This window comes from Zea mays, chromosome 3 (genome assembly GCF_902167145.1).
Source record: "Zea mays cultivar B73 chromosome 3, Zm-B73-REFERENCE-NAM-5.0, whole genome shotgun sequence".
Classification (NCBI taxonomy): Eukaryota; Viridiplantae; Streptophyta; class Magnoliopsida; order Poales; family Poaceae; genus Zea; species Zea mays.
The window spans coordinates 235,690,249-235,702,003 of NC_050098.1; the positions used below are offsets into that span (position 1 = coordinate 235,690,249).

General features: G+C 44.4%; 1 protein-coding gene across 1 annotated transcript; it reads left to right on the plus strand.

The window, feature by feature from the left end:
• Nucleotides 1–6,929: 6,929 nt before the first annotated feature.
• Nucleotides 6,930–11,370, plus strand: LOC103651663 (glutamate-rich WD repeat-containing protein 1). The gene is made up of 13 exons (XM_008677352.4): nt 6,930–7,195; nt 7,322–7,375; nt 7,552–7,658; nt 7,763–7,841; nt 8,568–8,741; nt 8,861–8,959; nt 9,177–9,345; nt 9,527–9,630; nt 9,714–9,853; nt 9,943–10,015; nt 10,494–10,603; nt 10,712–10,829; nt 10,959–11,370. Exons 1-13 carry the CDS (start codon nt 7,142–7,144, stop codon nt 11,112–11,114), a joined length of 1,437 nt encoding a protein of 478 aa, XP_008675574.1. The 5' UTR covers nt 6,930–7,141; the 3' UTR covers nt 11,115–11,370.
• The last annotated feature ends 385 nt before the right edge of the window (nt 11,371–11,755 follow it).

An 11,755-nucleotide genomic window follows, 5' to 3' on the forward strand; every position in this document is an offset into this window, starting at 1 on the left:
TATGACATGTCTAGTTCATGAATATCATTAACCCGATGTTCTACAATGAAATCCGCTACGACTTGGCCTTTCATAGATTTCAATGGTTCATAGGCCAAATCATATTCTATGAGTGCATAAGCCCACTTACCAATTCTACCACTCATAATTGGGTTATGCAACATGTATTTGATCACATCGGCTTGACCAGAAACAGTGCAATGACTAGACAGTAAATAACATCTACATTTGGTGCATGCATAAAACAAGCATAAGCATAACTTTTCAATAAAAGTGTACCTTGTTTCAGCATCCACCAACCTTCGGCTTAGATATGTCACCACATGCTCCTTCCCCTCAGTTTCTTGTGTCAGAACAGCCCCAATGACCTTATCCTTAGCTGCAATGTATAATCGGAATGGTACTCCTGCTCGTGGTGCTTTTAATACGGGAGCCGAAGATAAGTATTTTTTGATGAGATCAAATGCTTCTTGTTGTTCTGCCCCCAAGCGAATTCGGCATCATTCTTAAGCCGAAGAATAGGGGTGAACGCATTAATCTTCTCGGCTAGGTTAGAAATAAACCTTCGTAAATAATTCACCTTGCCGAGAAACCTCTGTACCTCGACCTTACAAGTCGGAGGTCCCACATTCCGAATAGACTTGATTCGGTCAGGGTCTATCTCTATACCATGTTCATGTATGACAAATCCTAAAAACTTATCAGCCGACACTCCAAAGGCACATTTACGTGGGTTCATTTTCAAACCATACTGACGCATTTTATCAAAGGCTTTGCGCAAATCAGCTATATGAGAACTAAACTCAGTCGATTTGACTACAATATCATCAATGTAAACTTCCATAGTGTTTCCTAACAATTCATGGAAGATCAAATTCATAGCCCTCTGATAAGTAGCACCAGCATTTTTCAGACCAAATGTCATGACAACCCACTCAAATAAACCAATGAAGCCTGGACATATAAAGACCGTTTTAGACGCATCTTCTTCGGCCATGAAAATCTGATTATATCCGGCATTACCATCAAGGAAGCTAATAATTCTATTCCCTGATGCATTATTGATTAATGTGTCGGCTATGGGCGTGGGATATTCGTCTTTAGGAGTTGCTCTATTTAAATTGCAAAAATCAATGCATACTCTAAGCTTACCTAACTCCTTCTCCACCGGTACAATATTGGAGACCCACTCTGCATATCTGCAAGGTCTGATAAAATCAGCTTCTAGCAGCCGGTGGATTTCGTCCTTGATGCGTGGGAGAAGATCTGGACGAAATGTTCTAGCTCTTTGCTTGAAAGGTCTGAAACCAGACTTAATAGGTAGTCGATGCTCTACGATCTCTCGGCTTAATCCAGGCATTTCAGTGTAATTCCAAGCAAAGCAATCTGAATATTCCTTCAATAGACCGATCATCTCATCTCTAGGATCGGTCTCCAGGGTCTTGTTTACAAAAGTCGGCCTTGGAGTTTTACCATCTCCTATGTCAATCTCCTCCAAAGGATCGGCCGATGTAAACCCCTGTCCTAGTTTATCAAGATCTCTGAATTCCTCTATCATGTTCCCCACAGAGGAATTAGATGATCTTTGTATGACGACGGACTTTCCAGTCTCGGGGACCGGATCATCCATAATACTATCCTTTTGATGTGATATATGTTCGGTCTTAAAGTCCGAACCCTTCTGTGAAAGACCAGACCATCTGGCCTTGGAAGCCGAACTGTCCGTGACCAGGGACTCATGAACTTTGTGTGTATTCATCATTTAAACTTTATTTAGGATTTAGCCGATTCTCCATCGGCTCTAGCATTACATGAATGAAACCTTTCTTATCTATACTTATGAATTGATAGTCAGAAAAATCTACTCCTGTGAGACATGTAGCAGTCTCATAAGTCCAGAGTACAGGGGCATCGGCCACAGCGATGCAGGCCGATACATCAGCATGTACTTGTTCTATGTCATCGCCTACCCATTGTATTAGCATTTGATGTAATGTAGAAGGTATACATTGATTGGCGTGAATCCAATCTCTGCCTAGGATTAAACTGTAATTTCCTTCTACATCAGCAACGAAGAATGCAGCGGCAAGGGTCTTAGTCCCGATGGTTAATTCAACGGACGTGACTCCCCTGGCTTTGATCGAACTATCAGTTCCAACACCGTTGAGGGTCATGTTGGTTTTGACAAGTTCGTCATCTTATTTACCTAATTTTCTGTACAATGAATAAGGCATTAGATTTACAGCCGCCCCTCCATCTACCAACATCTTAGCAATCGGTATCCCATCAATGTGGCCGCGCACGAAGAGCGGCTTTAAATGATTTACCGATTCCTTTGGTTTAGTAAAGGCGGCTTCTTTAGGACCAAAATCAAACTGGGCAACAACATGTTCATCGTCGCCGATGATAGTACAATCGGCAGAAAATGTAATAATATTTACATCCATACCTGGGCGTTCTGGAGAAGCCTCGTAGTCGACCAGGTCTTCTCCCAGCAGGTCGTCCTCTTCCATTGATGTTGTCATGTCGTTGGAGGCTTCCTGGTGAACGGCGGACGGTCCGCGCCTGGTGCAGGTTGTCCAGAGGCTTCCTGGTGAACGGCGGACGGTCCGTGCGCGGGGGCCGGACGGTCCGCGCCTGGTGCAGGTTGACTTTCTATTTATGTGGCCGTTTGTTTTTTTCTCAACGGCCTTCGGTCTCCATTTCTTTTGCGGTGGCAGGTATAGTGGATGTGTGTCATTAAATGTCTTTTCCGCCTCCTTCTCCTGACTCTCCTTTGCTCTTAGGCGCTGTAATTTTCTCTTTTGGGATCGTGTCAATCCCGCTGGGCACCATCGAGGCATGGAGTATTTTGGATCGGCTGTTTTGATGGTAGTCGTATCCTTTTCGGTTGTGTTGGCCGATTCACCGAAAATCATCGGCCCTTTATTGTCTCCCTGTATGACAACATCTGCAGTGCCTATTTTGATGATGTCCTTTTTTGTTGTTCTTTGAGTTTCTACAGGCATATGCCCCCCTGCCGGATTGGTCGGCCTAGGAGGCCGAGTAGTCCGGCAATCTTGTTGGGCCTGTGCCTGGTGACCGGATTCAGCAGCGCTCAATCGGTCTTGCACTGGCGGCGCCAACCTATCAAAAACGGATGTTTGGGGTGCCCCCAGGCGGGGTACTGTGGCATCCCAAATGGATATGGTGGCATGCCCCACATTTGATTTGGGACATATGGTGGAGGTAAGTATGTGTATGGATATGGCATAGATGGATAAGGGGGTGGAGGTGTCCATGTCGGCATGTTAGGTCTCAATTGTACAATAGGACCTTTCATTTCATCCGATTGGTGAGGTGGTCCAATCGGCCTGACCTGACGTTGCTCATGAATGGGTGAGCGGGGTCGCTTTGGTGGCCGATCACTGGGGCCGGCCTTCTTTTTCACGTATTTAGACAACAATTGATCGAAAGTCGGGCCAGGCTTGATCAGCCGACCAGCTGCTTTAAATGTATTTGTTTTCCACGTACCTATCTCGGGTCGTCGTGGTTTGAAGGTACATGGTCGCTGTGGGTCCTGAGCATGGCCGGACCGTCCGCTAGAGTCCTCCAGACTGTCCGGAGAAGCGTCGGACCGTCCGCGTTTGGACGGCGGACTATCCGTGATGCGCAGCACGGGTTCCCGCAACTGTCTCCCTGTCTGCGCTTGCCCCCCAGTGCTAGAGGCTGTGATGGTCACCTTCAGGGTCTCCCCCCCATCGGGAGTCTTCTCGGCCACCACTTTCCTGCAAGAAACTTTACAATCCCCATCGGCTTTTTAGCATTGCCGATGATTGTTTCCTTGCCTTTGCCTTTATCGGCTGTATTTGACCGAACCAGGACTTTCTTGCCCTCGAAGTCAATCATGTTCATCGGAAAGGGCTCTGTATCCACCTGCATTTCCTGAAATTTCAATCGTACTTCGTTAATGGACGATTGAATCTGTCGCCGAAATACATTACAATCATTAGTGGCATGAGAAAATGAGTTATGCCACTTGCAGTATGCACGAGTTTTAGCTCGTCGACGGATGGAACAGTGTGATTTATTTTAATATTGTCATTTTGAGTAATTCGTCAAATATTTTATCACACTTACCAACATTAAACGTAAACTTAACCTCCTCTTGCCGTTTCTTTTGAACCGGCTGTAAGGAGGAACAAGCCGAAGATTTGGCCTGTTTTGGCCAAACCATTTCAGCAACATACACTTCTGCTGATTCATCATCTGAGCTACTTTGGTCGCATTCTACTATATGTACGTTGTGACGCATTGTTTTAGCGGTTTCTTTGCTCCGGCTTTCGCAAGCCAAAGCCCTCTGGTGTAACTGTGCTAGTGTAAAAAATTGGATGCCTTCTAATCTTTCTTTTAAATAATATCGTAGACCATTAAAGGCTAATCCTACTAGCTGTTTTTCTGCTAAATGAATTTGAAAGCATCGATTTCTTGTATCGCGGAATCTCCGGATGTAATCATTAACCGATTCGTCTTTTGTCTGTCGCAATGACACTAAATCTACCAAATCCAACTCATAGTCACCGGAGAAAAAATGATCATGAAATTTTTGTTCTAGATCCCCCCATGATGAAATGGAATTAGGAGGTAAAGTGGCATACCATGCAAACGTGGTTCCTGTTAGAGATATTGAAAATAAACGCACGCGAAATGCCTCTGTGTCGGCCAATTCTCCCAATTGTGCTAAGAACTGGCCTATATGTTCACGCGTGTTTTTCCCTTGATCACCCGAAAATTTTGGGAATTCGGGTATTCTAGTTCCCTGTGGGTACGGGTGGTGATCAAATCGGCTGTCATAAGGTTTCCGATATGATTGCCCCCCAGGGACCATGCTTACTCCGAGCTTATCTCGGAACGCCCCGGCTATTTCTTCCCTCACTATATCAATGGCAGCCGGTGCAAGACCACCGACTTTTTGGTCAAACATAGGTGGGGTTGGTTGTATGTTAGTAGGTTGTCTTTCCCCCCATTGGTTTGAGCTACGCGGTGCATTCCCATTTGCCCTATATGGCTCATAGGTTTGATCGTTTCTTTCTGGCCTTCTAGGTGGGGCCGGAAAGCTTTCCTGGGCTCTGGATCCTGAATTAATGGGCTGGTGCATTGCATAGTGTGATGGGAAGTGTTGCTGGGACGGGCGAGGATTCATGTAATAATCCTTCTCAAAAGACTCATGCGCGGACTGTACGGATACGTACCCGGACCGTCCGTGGTTATATGCGGACCGTCCGTAGTTGTATGCGGACCGTCCGACTGGGTAGTTTGGGTTCTGTGTCATATGTGGTGGCTCGGGTGCATGTCTGGGTACTTCATTAAAAATGGGCCCGACCGTGGCTGGCCCGGACTGTCCGCGCTCACGTGCGGACGGTCCGGACATGTGCAGATCGGCTGTTTTTGCTGCCGATTTGCGGTTGCTCAGGGTACGTGTCCATCGGCATCCCATAAAGGGGTTGTGACTGGTCGTGACAACCTACAGCCGATGTATTACGCGTGTTACCCCCTAATTCTACCTCGTGTGATGGAAAATTTGCAATGCTAGATTTGTCAAATGCACGCGCTAATCTCCTATAGTCGTTTTGCATATCCCCTATGATGTTTTGCATTTGTTCACGCTGTTCATCTACATAATTCTTAAGAGATTGCAGCTCGTTTGTATTACTTACATTGGGGATGTCTGGCGTGGGTCGCAGTGAAGCCGGATCTGTCGCCCGATGTCGGACGACTTTGTTGTTCCTGTCCACTTTGAAGTTGGCCAAGAACCTCGCTTTTGCCTCCTGAATCATCTGCTCCTTGTGCTCCTCAAATTGGAGTTGTTCGTCAGCCGGCAATGTGTCCCAAGTCGGCTCTATGATATTGCTTGGGGAAATATCAGAGCTATCCCTTGAACCGGCCATTGAGGGCCGATTTGATGACTCTGTATTTGTCTTCCCCAGCGGAGTCGCCAAAAAGTATATTGACGCTTTTTCGGAGCGCCAAATACTCAAGAAGAACTGGCGGCGGCGCTCTCTGGTCAGGCGCGGACGGTCCGCGGCACAGGGCCGGACGGTCCGCGACCTGGTGCAGGAGCTCGGGTTCCCTGCCTGACAGCCGGACGGTCCGCGCGTGCGCAGGGGCGGCGGAAGATCACCGGCGGCGCCTGGATCTCGCTCCCGGGAGGGACCCCGTCGGGGAGGAGAGATCTTAGGAGTTGTCTAGGCTCGGGCAGGCCGACCTAGACTCCTCTAATCGACGTAGAGTCGAGGAGAGGCGGAGAATTTGGGGATTGAGAGGCTAAACCTAAACTAGACTAGAACTACTCCTAGGATAAAATGCGAAATAGAAGTGTTTGATTCGATTGATGATGATTACAAATCGGCCGTAGACCTCTCTTTTTATAGAGGAGGGGGGCTGGACCCTTTACACGACTGGATTCCGAGCTAATTCCGCAAATCTAGCCAACAAACATAGCACAAAACTCGGAACCCTAAACTGCTCTGCGCATGCGCGGACCGTCCGGCCCACAGACGCGGACTGTCCGGACCGCGGACCGTCCGGCCTCAGGGCCGGACCGTCCGCCAGACTCAAAATGGTGCTCAACACATATTTATCAACATGCACATGTGCGAGCTGCTGGATGCGGTCTAAAGTGGAAATTTTCGCTGCCCTGTTTGAAACTGTACATTGGTAAAAAAAATCAGACAATGGATTTTCTCTTCAAGAGCCTGCAGGTTGGAATGCTCTAGAAAAATGTGCTCTAGAAAAAAAAATCAGACAATGGATTTTCTCTTCAATGCCTTATATTTTTAGGAATCATTCTAATCTTGTTTTTATGGAAAAAATGGTGCGACTATAGTTCCTCATTATGGGCTGGAATGCTCTAGAAAAAGGTTTCTTGAGCCGGGAGTGGTTTGCAGGCCAGAAACGTCCTCCCAGCCCACCTGAGCCTTCTGGCCCGTCTTAATGGAGGGAACGCGAAGCTTTCTGCCGAAACAGTGGGGTTTGGGCGCTTGTCCACGGCCGCCGCCAACAACGAGTTCCTGACCTCCGCCGTCTCTTCCCCGCTCCCTCGCGCTCGCAGTCGCAGCTCCGGCCGCCCTATTTTGCGGAATTCGGTAGATTTGTTTCCTTCATGGGTCGCACCATCAAGAAGGCCAGGAAAGCGAAACCCAAGAAGTCTAAGAAGGTACCTTACCTGATAGATAGTGATAGGATTATTGCTGGAGCTCTGATTGCTGCTGTTTCATGTTTTTCCTGATCTCTTCAGCATGTTCTTTGGCTCAATTCATTCTTCTGTATTTCTGTGCTGCAGAAAACTGAAGCGTCTTCATCGTCCAATCATGCGGTTGCCTCTGGTCCGGCTAAGGTGAGGAAGGATTTAAGTTTTCCCATTCGTACAGACGAGATAGTGGCGTTTACTTATAAAGTTGCGTTTAAATGAATCTCCTTTTCTGCTTAGAGTTTTCGGACTGTCCCTTTTGTAGATGGTGCATACTGTTTCGGTGTGTGAACTATAATGAAGCGGTTAGTTCTTTATTTTAGGTCTGGCAACCGGGTGTAGATGCACTGGAAGATGGGGAGGAGCTTCAGTTTGATCCTGAGGCTTATAATTATCTCCGAGGTTTTGGCATTGGCTGGTCTTGCTTGAGGTATTGTTTATCTTCATAGGGCTTTCCCACCTCTTTTTGGTGCTTATTTCAGGAGTTAGGACAATATATGATCTGTTTTCAATTACTAAAACCTTCTGTTGCAGTTTTGATGTTGTGCGCGATCAACTTAGACTCGTCCGATCAGAGTTCCCTCATACATTATATGGTGTTGCTGGGACGCAGGTTGCGCTAGTCTTTACACCTTCAAAATCTAGGCATTGTTTTTTTTGCAAAAACTAACTATTGTTACTATTGAAAGTTGAATTGCTTTTGATGTCTATCACATAGTTCTTTAATGCCTTTTGTTATCTAAATTAGAACCTGTACAGGAATTGATTTTGTACTGCTGTTCCTGTTTATGTGTTTTGGATTAAAAAAGCGCACCATTGCTGATTTTAAGCTCAGAAAAGCCATGCCAAAAACGTTTTGTGAGCTCTCGCTTGCATTTATATCATTCCTGTTGCCAGAAATTGTGATGGATTGCAAGTGAGTGAATTTGGTAAAGATTAATACAAGCATAAATGCGACAACTTTGTTTGATGTATCAACCTTACTCTTTCTGGACATTTCAGCTCAAAGGAATGGCATAAGATATGGTGTAATTGTAAATATCATTTCTGACAATAAAATTCATTTCTGACAATAAAATTTAGTTTCTCCCTCCCTCCCTCTCTCTCTCTCCCTCGTTTAATCTCGATTAGTCGGACTACTTGGCGATTAATCGCGATTGGTCCAAAACGATGATTAATCGCGATTAATCGGACGGCTTGAAAACATTGTGTACCAATCTTACTCTGTTGACATTTCAGCCTAAACGAATAACATAATATTTGGTGGAATTGTAAATAATCATTTTGGAGAGTGTACTCTAGTTTGCCTGAGTCAAAGAGTGAAACTCATGTTGTTCAGGCGGAGAAAGCTTCATTGAATTATATCGGTGTTTTCAAGCTTTCTAACATAAATGGGAAAAAGCGGGAACCTATACCAGCTTCAGCAGTTGATGGTGACACTGATGTGGATAGTGACAGCAGCAGTGATGAAGAAGATGAAGAAATTAACGAGGATACAAAGCCCATCCTACATGTACGTTTTTATTACCGAAATCACAACTCGAGACTTAGCCACAAAAAACTTTTTTTTTCAATGTCAGCAAGCTATGTTGATGTAGTGATGTTTTCTGTTGCTATATTTCAATGTACCAGCTAAAAAAGGTGGCTCATGCGGGGTGTGTAAATCGGATACGCTCAATGACTCAAAAGCCACATATATGTGCTACTTGGGGAGATACTGGTCATGTTCAGGTGATTCAGACCTCAGATTTCTTTTTCATTTTATGTGATCGTTGGTTGCCTAAACCTGTACATTTACCTTGTACATCATTTTTCCTTTTCTAGTTGCCTAGTAAAAGAATGGATCTTATATGCATTATTCTATTTCCTTATTGAAAATCTTTGTCCAGAAACAGAATGCACCATGTTGTGTGCATTGCTAACTGTTCTCTGATTGCGAAATATGCAGGTGTGGGACTTGAGCTCCTTCCTTAATTCTTTAGCAGAGTCAGGGGCATCTGCACCCAAAGAAGACGATATAATCCACAAACACTTACCCATGAAAGTTTTTAGTGGCCATAAAGATGAGGGATATGCCATTGATTGGAGTCCACTTGTTACTGGAAGACTTGTTTCTGGTTTGTATCGGATCTTGTCCATTTCACAATGTTTGTCATCTGCTATGATGTTTAAAATATTTCCATAGTAGAGAATTCATGTAGTTCCCTCTGTTTCATATCCAAAATAAATCATCAATACCATTTAATTTGGTATATGGACATTCTCAATTCCACATGGATTAATGCCTTTTCTATGCAGGTGACTGCAATAAGTGCATTCACCTATGGGAACCGACTTCAAATAACTGGAACGTAGATGCAAACCCATTTGTTGGACACACTGCTAGTGTTGAAGATCTACAGGCATGCCACTGGATGATGTATCTACCTATTCATATGTTTCGTTGAATGTGATTGTCTCAACTTTAATCACTATATCCTTGCAGTGGAGTCCCACGGAAGCCGACATATTTGCCTCGTGTTCTGTGGATGGTACGATATCAATATGGGATGTACGTACAGGGAAGAAACCTTCTATTTCTGTCAAAGCTCATAAAGCAGATGTGAATGTTATCTCATGGAACAGGTGTGTCGAGTGGGAAACTTTATTGATTTTAGTAGTACTATAACCTCTGCTGCATAATATTTTACACGCGTTTTGACCTGCATTGTCAGGCTTGCTAGCTGCATGATAGCTTCTGGGTGCGACGATGGCAGTTTCTCAGTTCATGATCTTAGATCAATTCAGGTATTTCTTTCCTGATAAATCTCAATTTCCTATGCTTCTGAGTTCTGAGTTTCAGGGATGTAGCCAACTTATGGCATTTCCGCGAATTTGTGCTTTTATAATTAATTTCAAGTTGGGTTTCTATTTGACTGTTATATATGGGAAGAATTACCCATGACTGGGTGTTCTTAAGCTATTAGTAAATGGCTAAAGCCATCTCATATTTTTTTTTTTAAAAAAAGACAAACTATGCTTTTGCTACTATATTTTGAAGTTAGACATATCCTACTGTAGATATTGTTTGGTTACTGTTAGTATGTAAGCGGTGCACCGTGCACAAAATCATTGCAGCTGGCTTCCACCCTAATGCCCTTGTTGTAATCCCCAGATTACGTTGACGTGTTCGGCAATTCATCCTGCTGATCGTACTTTTGGTTTTGTACTTCCGTAGTATATCATCACGTGAATCTTTTTTCTGTTCTTTCTGTCATACTGCCAGGACTCGTTGGTAGCACATTTTGAGTACCACAAGAAAGCAATTACATCCATCGAGTGGAGCCCACACGAAGCATCATCATTAGCTGTAACATCTGAAGACCACCAGCTCACGTAACTCACTCACTCACTCTTTACCATCTCCCATGCATGTTTTAGATGTGCACTGAAACGTCATGTCTAGTATTTGCTGACGCTTCTCCTGAATTTGGCTGGGTTTAGAATCTGGGACCTTTCATTGGAACGGGACACCGAGGAGGAGGCTGAGTTCAGAGCGAAGATGAAAGAGCAGGCAAACGCCCCTGACGATTTGCCGCCTCAGCTTCTCTTTGCTCATCAGGTAGTACTCCATATGTTGGCATTGGAATGGCTTTCATCTTTTTTGGCTGTATCATTTTTCTTGCACAATTGTGTTGCTTGTAAACTGTGAAGAGTGGACCACATGATGCTGACTGTTTGGTGTGAGCAGGGTCAGAGAGACTTGAAAGAAGTGCACTGGCACCCACAGATACCGTCGATGATCATATCGACGGCAATCGACGGCTTCAACGTGTTGATGCCTAGCAACATCGATACAACCATTCCTGGCAGCACAGATACAGCAATGCCGCCTGCTGAGCCATAGGTTAGGTGTTTCTGGTAGCTCATGATTCCAGGTTCATGCGGTGGTGAGTGTAGTTGCCATTTGTCATGTGTCGACAGTGCTATGCTGTCGTGTTGGAGCATGATGGGAAAATTTTGATTGGCTGGCGTTCTATGATAATATGATTAGGATTTAATATGTGCATGCTTTTTTTAGTTTTACCAGCATCTTTGATGGTTGTGGGCCCCATCATATGTCAAATTATCAACCGATGTTTTCGTTGCATTTAAGCATTTAAGAACAGCGTACAGGGGGGAGCTTAAGGCTTCCAATTTACAGGGTTTAAATATTCACTGTTGCAAAACAATCTCAAATGCTAAAATAAAACGCGGCATTGCGAAGAGCTTGTTGAGTCAAAGTAGATATATTCTTTATCTAATTTTAAGCTCATTTGCAAAAAAAAAAAACCTTGAGAAAGTGCTGAAATCAGTTGGCGCCAGCGCCAACACTACCAAAAGTCATCATAGCATACCCACCGGCTAGCATCATGCTCATGCGGGCTAAGATTTGTATGCAAACTTAGCCTCTGTTTGCTCCTTATAAGATTATATATAATCCAACTTATAAATTATATGAACACTTATGCATTATTCTAATAACTTGCTTATAGATTATCATAATCT

Bases quoted from the DNA above. Each gene is read 5' to 3' on its own strand.
- LOC103651663 (XM_008677352.4), top strand. From the start codon at position 7,142: ATGGGTCGCACCATCAAGAAGGCCAGGAAAGCGAAACCCAAGAAGTCT. The intron at 8,960-9,176 runs GTGATTCAGACC...CGAAATATGCAG, and splicing joins GAGATACTGGTCATGTTCAG to GTGTGGGACTTGAGCTCCTT. The intron at 9,346-9,526 runs GTTTGTATCGGA...TTTTCTATGCAG, and splicing joins TACTGGAAGACTTGTTTCTG to GTGACTGCAATAAGTGCATT.